The sequence below is a fragment of the Pelophylax lessonae genome, assembly GCF_965119305.1.
Source record: "Pelophylax lessonae genome assembly, chromosome: 3".
In the NCBI taxonomy this organism is placed as follows: Eukaryota; Metazoa; Chordata; class Amphibia; order Anura; family Ranidae; genus Pelophylax; species Pelophylax lessonae.
In genome coordinates, this window is record NC_138770.1 from 395,682,114 (window position 1) to 395,698,119 (window position 16,006).

At 40.6% G+C, this 16,006-nt stretch overlaps 1 protein-coding gene across 1 annotated transcript in view; it reads left to right on the forward strand.

Moving 5' to 3' along the window:
* Positions 1 to 16,006, forward strand: part of LOC309551714 (uncharacterized protein) — a gene marked incomplete at its 5' end in the record, with an annotated part of 213,716 nt that overhangs the window by 76,378 nt on the left and 121,332 nt on the right. Inside the window, 3 exons of the mRNA XM_082252399.1 lie at positions 1,489 to 1,582; positions 2,064 to 2,207; positions 15,003 to 15,142. Coding sequence (XP_082108525.1) covers positions 1,489 to 1,582; positions 2,064 to 2,207; positions 15,003 to 15,142 — 378 coding nt within the window. The remainder of the gene's footprint in view (positions 1 to 1,488; positions 1,583 to 2,063; positions 2,208 to 15,002; positions 15,143 to 16,006) is intronic.

The window sequence follows — 16,006 nt, forward strand, 5'->3', positions numbered from 1 at the left end:
AGGGAGAAAAACGCGCCATGCTGCTGTCTTAGCCAATAAGGAGGGGAGTCCCGGGCAGCTGAGACACTCCTACAACATCGCTGGATAAAGATGGTCTCAGGTAAGTATTAGGGGGGCTGAGGGGGCTGCTGCACACAGAAGGTTTTTCTTTTTATCTTAATGCAAGGAATGCATTAAGATAAAAAAACTTTTTGCCTTTACAATCCCTTTAATGGCCCTGTAATCTATTTTTTATGAAGTTGTTATTGTGTTTTTCTGCCCCCTTGTAACACCCTCTATGAGCTGCCAAGCCTCTTTTTTTATCCCTTGCTTACGTTTGTTTGCTATGAGCAGTGCCCGCTACAAATCCCATAGTCCATACTCCATATTCCTTAGTCCATCTCAGAAGCGAGCAAGAAGGGAAGTGGGGGTTACTTTACTACATGGTCCATAATCTTACATGGGACCATGGAAAATGAAAGTAGCCACCCTCTAACAGGAAGTTGGATCACATCAGCAAAAAAAAAAAAACTACTGGAGGAAGCTGTGAGCGATATAAGGTACTTTTGTAAAAAAAAATATAAAAATAAAAGTCAGCAGCTACAGACTTTTAATATAAGGAGGCCTACCTGTTCAGGAATCCCGCAATGTCGGCACCCCTAGCTGATTTTTAATCAGCTTTGTGGGCAGGCGCTGGCATCTTCACTAAGGGAAACAGGAAGTGAAGCATTGCAGCTTCACAGCCTGTTTTCTTTTCTACTGTGCATGCGCGAGTTGCTCTGCGCTTTCTGACTGGTCCCGCTGTCTTCAGGGACCAGTGTGTCTCCCAGAAGGCAGCAGAGGGGAGGAAGGAGGGCTTGAAATTTTGTAGATCGCGTGCAGCAACCTTCTCAGAAGTGGGAGCGAGTACCTGGTTTTGACAGGTATCCACTTCCCCCCCAAAAAGTGCTGAATGTGGCAGTGGAGGAAGGGAGGGTGTGAACAAGCGGATCATCCCCTTTTGGGCGGAGCTCTGCTTTAACTGAAACTCAGACAATGAACTGAAGAAAAGGGAATAGAAAAAATTCTGTACTTTAAGGCTCCATTCACACCTAGGTGATTCCAAATTGTGGCAAAACGCGGGACACCTTTTCGCTGCCATTACTTCTAAAAATCGCGCTGCATTCGCAATGCACGCAGCTTGATGCTTAAAAAGGAGCAGGAGCTTCTTTTGGGCTACAGCATCGCACTTTCTGAGTTGCAGCAATTGCAGCGTGATTTATCACGTGACAGTCGTGAGAAGATCGAAAATCGCACCACAAATGGGATGCCATTAAGAAGTAATCGCATTGCAAATGCGTCCTGCATTTTGCCGCAATTTGGATTCACGGGTAGAATCGCAGCAATTTCGCCTGCGATTCAAATCTCCTAGGTGTAAAGGGAGCCTAATAGTTTTGGCATTGGTTGTTATTTACACAATAGAAGCACGTTATTTATTATTGCAGATGCTTTTGTCACGATTAATTGCAGGTATTCGCCCTCTGCACAGCTGCTTGCTATTCATGAGGTGGACGACAATCAGATTGGAAAGTTCAGCTTCTGGACAAAGGAAGGCATTTTACAGGTGAGCTGGTTGGGTTTTATGTATGTCTGCAGGTTGGGTTTAGGCTTCGTTCACATCTAGGCGTCCCGGATCGCAAGTGCAATCGCCCCCATTCAGCCCGCGATCCAGAATCGAACACACAAATCGCGGGGCGCACATGCAATCCTCGTTACTTCCAATGGCATCCCAATCTCAGTACTTAAAGGGTACTTCTGTTTCTGTTTTTTAACACCTTAGTCACCAAGAACAAATGTGTAAATATCAGGTGTCCTAACACTAACTGGCTACATACAGTACCTGTTTTGGGTAAATGACTGACTCAATGGTGTAGTAAACAAAATAAGGACAGCCCTAGGCATAATAATTACAAAAACAGGTAAGCATTAACAGCTCCCATATTTCTTTTGATAGGTTCACTTTAAAATTTTCTTATAAATGTGTTAGATTATTGCATAACTGGAAGAGGTCCTGAAAGAATAACATTTTGGTATTTAATTTTAAGCTTCTGTGTAAGAATGGCGTGGAGAATTTACAAGTGGTGCTGAGCTGTCAAGTTATCCAGAAAAATGCCCTGATAGCTGCAACTCAGCTGGCTTTCTTTTGTCAGATGTCTTCTTGGATGACTAAGGAAGTCATGGATACAAAGGTTAGTAACAGGATTTAGGATGGTCTTACACCTATAGAATTTCATTAGAAAATTGTTGTTTTCAGGCTTTTCGTTCATATAAGACTTAAAGTACTTGTAAACTTCAGACATGAAATACGAACAAAGCATATACCTCTATAGTGTGTACTTGTCTCTATCCAGAGCACTAAGTGTCATATTTGTCTATTGCTTTGTTCCTCTTCTATTGCTTTGTTCCTCTGCTATCAGCATTAATCACTTCTGACAAGTTTTCCTGACACCAAGAGAAAAGTGGTGACACGGGAGGGACCTTGAGCAGATTGACAGTCTCAGCTTTGTTCCTGTGTGTTGTGTGGAGGAGGGAGTGTCCCTTTCCTCCAATTAGCTCTCCTCAATAAGCTCTATAGCATTTACCTTAAGCTCTCCGCCCCCTTTTTTCTGAGGGGAAGGAGGAGAGAGAGGAGAGGGCTCAGATAAACAGGTACAATTTCTGTAGGAGGATTTGTTTCATCTCTGTGTATCAGAGGCCAGTCACCTTACTGGGTATATGTGACGCTTTAAACAAACAGCAACTGCCCCAACCCATAACTGGCCTTAACAGCAGGGAGCACATGGAAGAGCAATGCATGTCAAACAAAAACAAAGAAAAATTCCCAGCTCAACTTACCAGCCAGCCTGCAACAAACTGTTAAAAACAGGGGTTTCTTTTGGACACATTTGCAAATACATGCGTAAGCTGCAGAGACCACGACAAGGCATCCCAGTATTATCTGCAGTCCTAACTCTATACATTTTGAGAAATTTTGTAGAAGTACATATATAGCAATGGATGGATTCAAGGCTGGTTTATCTGGAGGGAGCCCACCCCTCCTTAAAGGCACAAAGGCATACTGAACACCCAGCAAATAGCACAATGGAAGCAAAGGTGTCCAGTGCGCCCCCACCAAATAACCAATGGTAAAAACAAATGGCAACTGCCCCAACCCATAACTGGCTTTAGCAGCAAGGAGCATATGGAAGGGCGACGCATGTCAAACAAAAACATAGAAAAATTCCCAGCTCAAAATACCAAATAACCTGCAACAATCCCAATTGTCCTGTCTAACAGTTCACGTAAAAAAAACAGGGGTTTAGTGTGTACACATTTGCAAACATATGCTGCGACAAGGCATCCCAGTATTATCTCTATTCCTAGCTCTATGTGAGGGTTTACAACCACTTTAACTATTTGCTGCCCGTCCACCATCAAATGACAGCAGAGCGGTGCGGCTCTCGTTCTGGGAAGATGTCATATGACGGCGCTCCAGAACAGCCGCTCTTGCACACCCACGGGGTGCCCGGCGATCGGGGCAGCGCTGTGTTTCTAGGACACGGGCCGACCCCAATGTTGGGAAAGAGTCAATGACGTGGCTCTTTACCCATGCGATCACAGCCGGTTACATGTAAATGAGGAAGTGCTGTTTATCGGCGCTCCTCGCCTCACACTGTCAGAGTGTGTGGCGAGGAGAGCTGATCAGCAGGTCCTCCTCAAAGGGAAGTCCAGGACAGGTAATCAGGGCACTGATCATCAGTGCCCTGATTACAGTGAAGTACAGTACAGTAAAAAACAGTGCCCATCAGTGACACTAACCAATGCCCATCAGTGACACCAATCAGTGATCCCAATCAGGGCCCACAGTGACCTCAATCAGTGCCCATTAGTGATCCCAGTCAGTGCCAGCTCATCTGTGCTGCCCATCCGTGCCAACCATCAGTGCCCATCAGTGCTGTCCATCAGTGTCCATCAGTGCCATCCGTCAGTGCTGCCTATCAGTGCTCATCAGTGCCGCATATCAGTGGCACATATTAGTGCCTTCTCATCAGTGCCCATAAGTGCCACCTCATCATTGCCAATAAGTGTCACCTCATCAGTGCCCATCAGTGCCTCCTCATGAGCGCACATCAGTGAAGGAGAAAAATGACTTATTTACAAAATTTAATGACAAAAATTAAGAAAAAAATTTTTTTTTTTCAAAATGTTCTCTTTTTTCTTTTTTTTTGTAAAAAATAAAAAACCCAGAGGTGATTAAATGCCTCCAAATGAAAGCTCTATAATGATAAAATGATTTGGGTACAGCATTGCATGACCACGCAATTGTCTTTAAAAATGCGACATCGCTGAAAGCTGCAAATTAACCATGGCAGGAAGGGGGTAGAAGTGCCCTGTATTGAAGTGGTTAAGAGGACAATTGACTATCGGTTTTTGTCCAGAATGAGCAAAAAAATGAACATGCAAGGATGGAAATGTTGTCAAATTTAATGGAAATGAACAGATTTATAATTATTGAATGCCAATGTTAATCCAGCAGTTGAACATTTGTTGTTCTTCTATGAAAATTGAAACATTGACAAGTTAATGGAGCAAAAAGTCTGTGAAGGCACCATCGAATGGTCAAACAAGTGATTTTTATATTTTCTCATTCGAACGTTTGAACGAAAGCTGTAAGGCCAGCGATAGAATAACACTATAGAGACTTTGCAACAGTTTTTTTCTTTCAGATATATCCAATCATGAAGCTCTGTTGCCTAGTTATGTTATACTTTTTGTTTAAGGTAAAATAAACCTGTTACTACAGTATAGGTGACGAGTATAAATCAGATTAGTAATGCATACCAGACAAATTTCAGCTTAGGAAATCTCTGTACGCCATTACTCAAACCAGGATGCCACATACTGCAGACACCTCCAGTTTTTGGGGCATTTGTGAAGATTTTAAAGTAAGTCACATTGTTCAGCGTGTGGCTGTGCCTATTCTGCATATCAAGACAGATGTGCTTAATTGGATATTCCTGAAATTTAGTGAATATAAGACACTTTTAGATGTGTTATTTAGCGAGTCCAATGTACAAGGATATGGAAAGTGATATAGACACACACACACGCACGTTGAACTGGATGGACTGGTCTTTATTCAACTGTACCAACTATGTAACAATGCAACTTACCATAGTAAACTTGCACACTGTTTCATTTATCTATCTTTTGCTTTTCTATGACGCTTGAAAATATCTTATCTACAAATATAATTTTGAATTCCAAGCAACCAGATACCTTAGTCTGTCTAACTTGTTTAACAGCATTTGGGCTTAGAACATTAATTATAGGTGTGCACATACTGAACCAGAACAATGTAGCATTTGTCTTTCATTTTTGTTGTTATATATATATATATTTCAAGTTAAAGAAAAATGTTCAAATGACACATCAGGAGAAGAAAATGTGTCTATTTGTGTGTGTGTGTGTGTGTATATATATATATATATATATATATATATATATATATATATAAACTGCAGCTATATGCATTGCAAGTATTTTTAGCAAATGTTAATTACAAATGTACTTTTAACATCCATATTTTACTAAAAATTGGGTTTTATATTGTACACTAAAATTCAATTCCTTTCAAGTGTATTTTTTTCCCCAAAAAATGTGCATTTGAAATATTGCTGCACAAATATTGTGTGAAATAAAAAAAATTGCAAATAGATTAGTGTAAACATTAAGGCACCTGCTTCCCTAAAATGAACAACAAATCCATTCCTTCCCTATAGTTTATTACTATTACACAGTGAAACCAAAAAAAGGGGAAATTGGCGCTAAATCAACTTCGACATAAAACAGCTACAAAAAGAAAGGCCATAGATCAAACATGATGATCCCACACCATAAAAATTTGATCTTCTTATAAAGAGTGTTCCTCCAGAAAATCACGGATAACCACTACCAATGTGAGAAGTGCCCACTCACAGTAGCTCCAGTGACCTCTAAACGAGTATAAGTCAGTAAGCACTTTGGGATATTGATTGGCCCCTCAGAATCGATCCCGGTCTTCCATTGGATCTTTAGATATTTTCCTTAAGATTGGTGTGCGCTCCACCACCAAGAAGTCCGGGCTGGCCGTGACGTCAGATGTAACCGGAAATGACGTAAGGCTTCGAACTAGTTTTGCAAATCGCGTCTTCAGGAAAGCCACAATGGTCATCGTTTTATTGTAGCTATTTATAGTAATTTTGGTGAGTTGGACTTCAATCCCTAATTAAAATGTGCATATCAGTTGTATACATTGTGAATGAAAAAATTGCAAAACCCACCATTTTATTTTTAGGGCATCTGCTTAAGGATATAGAATGACTGAGGGTTTGAAGTAATTTTCTAGCAAGAAAAAAAAAATGCAGATTTTTACATGGATAAGAGAAATGTCAGAATTGGGTCATAGGCAAGCGGTAATGCCTAAAGCTAAGGTATCAATTACTGCATACTAAAAGTGACATTTCAATCAACAGTTCCTTGCTCCTATAATTTTTGTATTGTCAATTTTGAATACATTTAATGCACAGTATTCTCTCTCTTCACCTTGTTCACCTCTGAGTAATATCCTAATAAACCCGTCAATTCTGGATAGTTTGTCTTATAGAGGTACACTGCCTTCAATTGTGCCACCTCATTAATGCTGTGACCTGTAAATTACACTCTTTTGATGATCTAGGCGTGTTATCTCCAAATTAATCACTTCTTTATATCTGGAAGGCAATCTCCTATACTTGAGAAGCCCACACACTTTGAGTGCATCTTTATTTAAGACCCCCATCAACTAAATAATTTCATTTATAAACTCCTACACGATGACGCTTCTTTAGCTGAAGACATTCACATATAAGTGTGTCAGTGGGCACATATTTTACAAAGACCAATGCCCCTAAAAGTTAGGACAAAATCTGGGAATATGCCTCCAAATCATCCCGTTGCATGGTTCCCAGAGAGAATACCTACAAAATATTGATGTCTTTGTACAAAACCCCTAAGATGTTGCATACGCACTGCCCAGCTATCCCTGATGTTTGTTGGTGATGTGGTCAGGGGACTGGCTCGCTTTATCATACATTCTGGCTATGCCTTCATATCTAACCCTTTTGTACCCATGTTTTATGAATTCTACAGCAACTTTATGATGTCATTCCCTTTAGATCCCATCTGTTTTTTACTGGGTCCACCTTTCCATGGCATTTCTAAATATTTTAAAAGGCTAATTACTCATGTTTTGGTGGCTGCTAGGCAAGCTATAGCTGGTTATCATCTCAGACCCCATCTCCCACTGAGCTTATGTCTATTATTTTGGATATCAGAAACATGGAACATCTCATAGTCAAAACCAGGGATACCATAGAACAATTTTAAAATGTATGGGCACCCTGGGATCAGTCCACCAATTATACCCCCCCCCCCAGATGCCACCAGTGTTTCCTTCTCACTTTGTATTCCATTTTGTCTTCAGATGAGCGGAGGTCGGGCTTAGTTCTACCCCTATCCATCTGTATGCCATACAATGTTTACTGACTCATTCTGCCACCTTTTATGTCCTTCTTGCTTTGTTGTTATGGTATGATCCATTCCCCATTAGTGCTCCTGTCATACACTAAGATCGTTACTGGCCTTTATTTTTAACTTCAAATTTCATGACCCACCCATTATACACAAGGGTCAGTAGTAAGCCTCAGATTGCAGAGGCCAAATAATTGTTGGATACCACACCCAGCTATAGACTCATAAAACAAAAAAAAAAGTAAAAAGGCAATTCTCCCTGTTTATAGTTATGTTTTCCACAAACAGTTAAGCAATGCATGTTTTGGATTAGACATCTCTTCATCAGGCAATGTGGCCTTATATACACTTAGGCTTCTTTTACACTAATGGCTGTTTACCGCTGCCCTTAAAAATAATCTGCAGTGAATCACTTTCAGGAGATGGTAAAAGGAGTTTTGCAGGCATTCACAGGATAATGCTCCTGATTGTTTTTAAATTGCTAAATAGCAATTTGACAAGCTGCTACCACAAGCCAGGAGTCTTGGGTTTTGGCCCAATTTACTTACAAGGGAGAGTTTTGGGTGGTGGCGCTTGTCAAACCCAGAATGAAGCTTTACAATTCTTGCATAGTGACTGCAGAAATGTGGAAATGTGTGCTCATCCAAGCGGCACCATGTCTGCTTGTAGGTCGACGGTAACCACCTGTTTTTATCCCTCCAGCTGCCTGGGTGGAAGGAGCCTAAAGCTGGCCATAGAACATGCAATTTTCTTTCCACAGTTGGTGTTGATGGGGGAATCCCTCCTGCTAAGCTATTGTATTTCCCCGGCTGGAGGTGGGGGTGAGTCGTCCTGGCCGGGAGAACACATCATGATTATTGCTTACTGACAATAATCGTATAAAAAACCCAACAGGCTGATTGTACCCAAGTTGGTTGATTTAATCATTTTGGGTACAATCAGCCTGCCCATTCATGCTTCGAATCCCACCTTGTCCCTGCTGAACTGGCTAAGATTCAAACTGTCTATGGCAAGCTTTAGTGACTCTTGAACTAGGTGTAGTCTAGAATCCTTAAAATTAACTTTTAACATTAATGCAAACCCTAACCATAAAAATTCTCTTATTTGCACCCTTTTGATCCGTGAAATATACAATTCTAAGCATTTTGTTAAATCAGTTATACAAGTGCAAAATAATGCCTGTTAATAGTTTTCAGAAATTTTAGAGCTGTCCTGTGCACTTTGTCTGTGTTGTCTCAAGGATATTCCCAATTCTTATCTTAGAATACAGAGGAATTACTCCCTACCTTGTGAGGATAAAGAGAGTGGGGGGATTCTGTAGTTTAATAAAAAGACAACTGGGGAACGTTGTCAGAATTTCTTGCAATATTAGTCCAGAAAAAGGTATATGTTCTTAGTCCATACCATTAATAAGGAGCTGGGTGCACTTTTATCACAACTGGTATTTTTCTGTACTTGCAGGGTTTTTAAAGGACATTTACTGCTGAGATGTACTAGATATGTTTTTTTTTCTCCCCCACGTGCACTTTAAGTACCTACCTGACATTAAGTCCAAAATTGACTATTTAAGTCCTAATGGGTAGCAATACAGATCATGGCTACCCCCCTTAATCTTTAGAGAATCTACATACAAGGTCATGTAGGGATGCATATAAATCAGTTAATCGGTCCTCAAGACATGGAATTCATCATCAGTCCAACAAAGGATAATATTTTATAGAAAACATTTCAAGCTAACTGCCTAAGGAACTATGCATCCCTTTCTCCCTAAAGCCGTAATTATATAAGGCCGAGATAGAATAAAAAAAAACCTTATGGCTTTACAACTCTTGTAATGGGTTTTTGGTGCTTTTCAACAGCTAGCTATGTTAATCATTGCCTCCAGAACCATGGAAAATCAACATCAGACTATTCTCCATTATTTTATCTGATCTTGGATTTTATGTTCCTACTCTAGAACAGTTTATTGTTTTTTTGTATGCTGTGTTGATCACCCTGTAATGTGGCCACGTTAAGTAAAGAATGTATTTAAAAAAAAAAGATCAACATCAGAGCATTTCAAATGATTCCCAAACACTGTACAGGTGCTAAGTGTTTAGGTAATATTACCATTGACTTTTCGAAGAGGCATCGACAAATGACTAGGAGCTTCAGCACCTGCCAAATTATGTTTTCACTTTCCAGATTGTGATTTAGTAACGTGAAGCAATGCAGAGCTATGTCTCCAACAATAATGAAGAGAATGTATAGGATTCTGTCTGGGCACAGCACGGAAAGAGTTGATTCTTGTGCCCGATCGATGTACCTGTCAAAGACAGGTGCATGAATCTGTCCACGCCTGCACTGAAGGCCTGTCTTCATTGGACACTCCTTCCTCAGTGCACTCACTCTGGCCCTTCCTGGCCACTCTGAAAGGAGCATGACTGAGGAGTTTTGCATTGGGTGGATGGAGCCTGATGGGGACTAGTTTTCCATCAGGTCTGCTTTACATTTGATTGACGGCACATGGCAGTGGGCATATCCAAGGTGGACCTAATAGGGATCTATCCTCTCTGAGTTTCCCATCAGGCTAAGCCCACTGTAAGTTCAGTGTGTCCTGCCAAGGCTGGTTCCTGGATCACGGGTGGCCTTCATCTTAGCAACCGATTATGTAAATGTAAAACTCTTTCAAATATATTACTAAAGTAATGACCACACAACACCCCCTTCCTTTGTACACCAACTTTGGGTTGGTCCTAATTACCATCATTTTTCTTATCTGCAAACTGGTGATATTGCTTTTAGAATATATTGCAGCAAAGCTGACAGAGTCTAAAAAGTGGTGGTAGTAAGAACTACATGCTGGTACTTTACCAAAAAGCTTTGAGTTTGAGAGTTCCTTTTCCTAAATAAAATAAAATAATAATATTTTTTTTTTAAGTGTTACTAAACCCAGGACCCTGCATTCACTATATCTGCTCTCCCACAGTAAACAGAACATGGAGATGCAATTATTTTAATAGACATAATCTAATAAATACCTTTTCTCATCAGCAGTATTTAGCAGCCTTGTGACTTCTATCAGTGTCTGTCCAACCACTGGTTAAAGCTTGTTAGAGGAGTTTTCATCCTCCTCTGACTGTCCTATGAGGCTGCACGACCCCTGACCCTCTGTCTGGACAGTACTGATTGGCCCTGTGTTAATTACATGCACTCCCCTCCCCCCCCCAAAAAAAAAACTCACTAACAATACACGCCAAACTGAGCATGTTCAGAGTGCTGCCAAGGCTCTTTACTGTTAGAAGATGGATTGGGGACAGTGGAAGAAGGGGAGGATCAGAAAAGACAGGATCGAACAGATTTTTACACAAGGCTGAGAATTAGTCTATTGGGTTCCAGAGTGAGTATAACAAGCATGCTTTACTGCATATACAGACTTATTTTACTGTTGTAGGTTTAGTAACACTTTAAAGCTGAGTTCCGGGGCACAAAATCGATCTTTTTTTTTTGTGCCCGTCCGCTTGTTCTCCTTCACCTGAAAAGGAATTGGATAGTTAGGTTTTTTTTTTTTTTTTTTACTCACCTTGTAATTGGAGATCGAATATACTCACCTATTCTAAACTTCCTCCCTCTGCGCCGCGGCTCCGCCGTCACTTCTTGCCTTGTAATGATTCCTGGGAGCTGAACGTCATCGCTCCCAGGAATCAATGCGACGGCACCGGCCCCGCTCGTCACTTCCGGGGCGACGCCCCATTCCCTGCTAAACAGCTTCTGGGCATGCCCCGAAGCTGTGGAGGAATGCTGCGCCGCACCGGAAGTGACGAGAGGGGCCGGTGCAGGCGCATTCTGGGAGAAGAGGACGCGGAAGAAGACGCAGAAGAGGATCGCGCCGGCTTCAGCTACCCACAAGAGAGATGGCAACGCTGTGGAAGAAATTTTATAAGTAAGTATTTCTTCTTGCAGGTAAGTGCGAACCGGAACAGATCAGAGGCTAGCCATTGTGGAATGTACTAGCCCTGACTGTCCCGGGGGTATGTTCACTGAAAAATTTTTTCTGTGCCCGGAACTCCGCTTTAAGTGTTTATTTCCGGATTTTGCATAGGATGAAAAATTAACAACAAGGACACAGAGCTCTGTGTCACAGATCACATGGATCAATAGAGGTCAAATCGACACCAAGTAAATCAAAATCAAAATTACTATATTTAACCAGTTGCTTACTGGGCACTTTTATTCCTTTCCTGCTCAGGCCAATTTTCAGCTGTCAGCTCTGTCACACTTTGAATGACAATTACACGGTAATGCAACACTATACCCAAATTACCGTACATTTTCATCCTTTTTGTTTCACACAAATAGAACTTCTTTTGGTGGCATTTAATCATCACTGGGCTTTTTATTTTTTGCAAAACAAACAACCAAACATTTTGAAAAAAAAATCGTTTTTCACGGTTTGTTATAAAATTTTGCCAACAGGTAATTTTTCTCCTTCACTATTGCGCGCTGATGAGGCTGTACTGATGGGCACTGATAGGCAGCACTGATGGACACTGATGAGGTGGCACTAGTGGTTACTGAGGCTACACTGATAGGTGGCACTAATGGGCACTACTGAGGAGGCAGGGATGAGGCTGCACTGATAGGCAGCACTGATGGGCATTGATAGGTGTCACTGATGAGGAGACACTGGTGGGCACTGATTTGGCAGCACTGATGAACACTGATTGGCAGCTCTGGTGGGCACTGATAGGCAGCCCTGGTGGGCACTGATAGGATGCACTGATAATTAGGACACTGATTATCAGTGTAGATGTCCCTTTTACACAATCTGGTTATCGGCTCTCTTCTCTTCATGCTGTCAGCTTGAGGACAGGAATGCCGATAACTGGCTTGTGTTTACATCAAGATCAGCTGTCGTTGGACACAGCTGATCATATGGTAAAGGGCCACTGTGATTGGCCCTTTACCCTGATCTGTGATCAGCTGTTTTTCAAGGATGCAGCTATCACAGAGCGCGCCCCCCACGTGCCGCCCATGTGCCATAGGGGGGGGCAGGTGGTGCGATTATGAGAGGATGCCCTTCTGGCAAAGTAAGCCCGCGCTGTAGCCGTCTTTTGGCTATAGCACAGGAGGGAGCTTGAAATAACAATTTTAATGCTGATCTCATACCTGATGCTTGTGAAGCTATTTTTTTATTGTTCCTCCTATAATTTGTTTCATTATGATTCTAAAGATATGAATGTAATTAATTTTAACAAATGTTTCATCCTCAGCATTCTTTCAGTCTTTGGTCAGGGTATACAGAAAGGCTGCTGTCTCTTCTAAAATACCTAGATGTTTTAATTCCCTGCATGCACAAGCCAAACAGTATTTTATTAGTACTATATTGGGTATGAATTTCAATACTGACAGACATGCACCTATGTTGTAAATATTCAGTCAAAGAAATAGATGACACAGCACTATTTTACTTGATTTTATAAACAAAGAAGAACTGACACATTTGCTGAACCACTGTTAGAAAATATAGTGTAGGTACATCCATTTGTAACAGCAATACAAAGGAAACACGGTTATAAGAGAACTATCCTTAGATGTTCATATCTCATCTCTGTTAATAAGCTGTAGCCTTAAGAATTGAAGAGTCCTAAGGGAAGTGTAGCTGGTACGAGTCACTGGCATTGCAAAACATATTTTTGCTATCCTGTTCTGTTCCATAGTAGTAGCGATTATAAAGCATCCACCAAAGTTTTACCAGGGCTTAGAAAGCTACCCTCAATGAGGTCTAGGGTGTTAAGTGTAAAATTCACATTGATCCGTGGAAGGCTTCTCTGGAATGAGACACTGCTTGGAAACAACAAAAACAAGAGAAGGGTGCCCCGACCTAGTGCAATATCCTAAAACATTTATTAAAGAGAAAAAAAGAGTTCCATACATCGTGCTCACAAACGCATGCTGTAATTATGCATATGACCTCCAGGACTAGGATTTCTTTTCAGTACTGCAGAAGGACTAGGTGGCGTTTGTACTGGTAGGGCTGACGCGTTTCAAGGGAGAACCCTTTTTATCAGTGCCACCATCAGAGTCATCAGTGCGGTGGCTCAGATGAAGAGGGTTCTCCTTTAAATCCCGTCAGCCCTACCAGTACAGACCCCATCCAGTCCTTCTGCAGTACTGAAAAGAATCCTCATTCTGGAGGTCACCTGACTGTATTAGGACTTTATATGCGTATTTACAGCATGGGTTTGTGAGTATGATGCATGGAACTCTTTTTTAATCTTTTTATGTTTTATGAGATTGCACTAGGTCGACGCGCCCGTCTCCTTGTTTTTGTTGTTTCCTAGTTCATGTGGTTACCCATAGTCCTGAGAGGGCAGCAAGAACCTAGACGCCATCAACACAGCCTTTCCCTATAGCACAGCACCTAAGCGCAGGAGAATAACTTGTTTTTCTGTTATGAGATACTGCTTGTCAAGGCTCCCATATTTTGGACTTAAGGGTGAAGGATACATTTTCCATATAGAGCATCCAGCATATTATATTGATAAGGGCTAATAGTGCAGGATTCGGATTGGTAAATCTTTCAGCTACCAGATACTTCAAAAAGATTTTAGTAAGCATCTGGTAGCTGCACATGTTTGCATTGCCTGTTCATTCTGAAGTTTGCCTAAAGAAGGCAAGAGATTGTTGAAGATCACCAACCAGAAGTCTGGGTTCATACTACATTTTAACACAGAAGACATAATGGGGGAGTACTAGAATATTTGTAGGGCTTGAAAATGTGTAGGGCTTACCCCGGAAGGAGCCACTTGATGTATCAGGTCTTCTGTTCTTGTGCACACAAATCAGCGAACAGTTCTGTATTCTCTGACACACCTGGCTGGCCTGATGATATAGTTGCACCTGCACATGTATATATTGTATATGTATGTCAGTGAGGTCTAATCTGTGTTGTAATGCCTAATATGTAATTGGATCTCTAAACTCGCCTTTTCATGTATACCTAAACTATGAAGTAAAACTAGCATTAAACATTTGCTGAATTACTTAAATTCATATTTTTTAGAGAATATAGCTGTAGCTCTTTTGAGGATGGTCAGGACTTCAGTAGCTCCATATATATACCTTGACCACCTGAGTTAAGTAAAAATATAAAACTTTAAAAAAATTTAAATAAAAATTATAATTTAACCTTTATTTTTTAAAATTAGGTAATTGACCTTTGCTTAGGGCATGTCATAGTGCGTACATTGTTATTAAAACATAAAAAAGCAATAAATTCCAATGCGAAAAATATTATACCAGTTAGAACTTCTTCCAGGTTCTGCATGTTTATGTATGTGAGTGTCTTTATAGTTTAAATATAATTCTGTTTATAATGTATTAATGATTAATTTGCTCATTGTATATTTTCCATAAAGTCATAGGAGTAAACTAGTGATATTGCCAAAAAGTAATTTGATTTGTAATTTTAGGATAGTAATTTGCAAAGACTAATGAGTTCTTCCAGTGAAAAGACTTCATCATCATTGTCAGTAGTTGAAAGTCAAACATCATTAACCCCTGTACCTAACCCTAATGGAACCCATGCACAGACATATTGGACGAAGAAGAGGTATACATCTAAGTATTAATACTCTCCTTTAAGAAGAAAAACTTTCAAATGAATCATATGAGCAAATGCATACAAGACAATGTAACCACCTCCTGTTCTCTACAGTTGAGAATTGAAAAGACCTGTCCTACTTACCCACATAGCTCAGCAACTGATGTTCTTAGTCTAAAAAAACTCAAAACAATGCACTTCTGAGTGGTGGGATGGCCTGGTACACCACAGCAATGTCTAAGTTTAAAAAAGGTGTTATCTGTGCTACAGGTCTGGCAAGGGCTTGATGGTGATCAAGCCAGAAAGACCAGAAGTAAGCCAGAAGCTAACTCACATAATAATCATATCACAAGTGGGGTCAAAGCCAAGCCAAGCGTAGATGGTGCCAAAGAAGATGACAAAATTGTATTCTAGGATAGTGTCACTTCCAGGGGGTAAAAAGAACTATACGTCAAAGCCAAAACTTGAAACAGCGTTGAAATGGATCTTTCACCAAGGACAAGTGAGATCAGGACATGCAGTGACAGCAACTAAGCCAATCTGAGAACAGAGTTGCACCCACAAGCTAACTGTCGTCCACCCAGCAGGATGAACCAGCTGTAGTTTTCTCTCTGAAGCCAATATAAGCTTTAGAAAGCAGTTACTTTTCAATAGATTTAAGCTACATTTATCATTTATCAAGCAGACATTTATCAACTTTTTTTTATAGCAGCAATTTTATTATCTCATGCACTTACAGTATTTACATTTATTGTAAACTTACTGGTAAGAGAAAAAGAGAGTTGTTTGCATTAGTTGAACTTTTTATTTTTTTTATATTAGAAAGCTGAAGGAGAAGAAAACGAGGAGGGGAGCATTGTCAATAGCAATAAA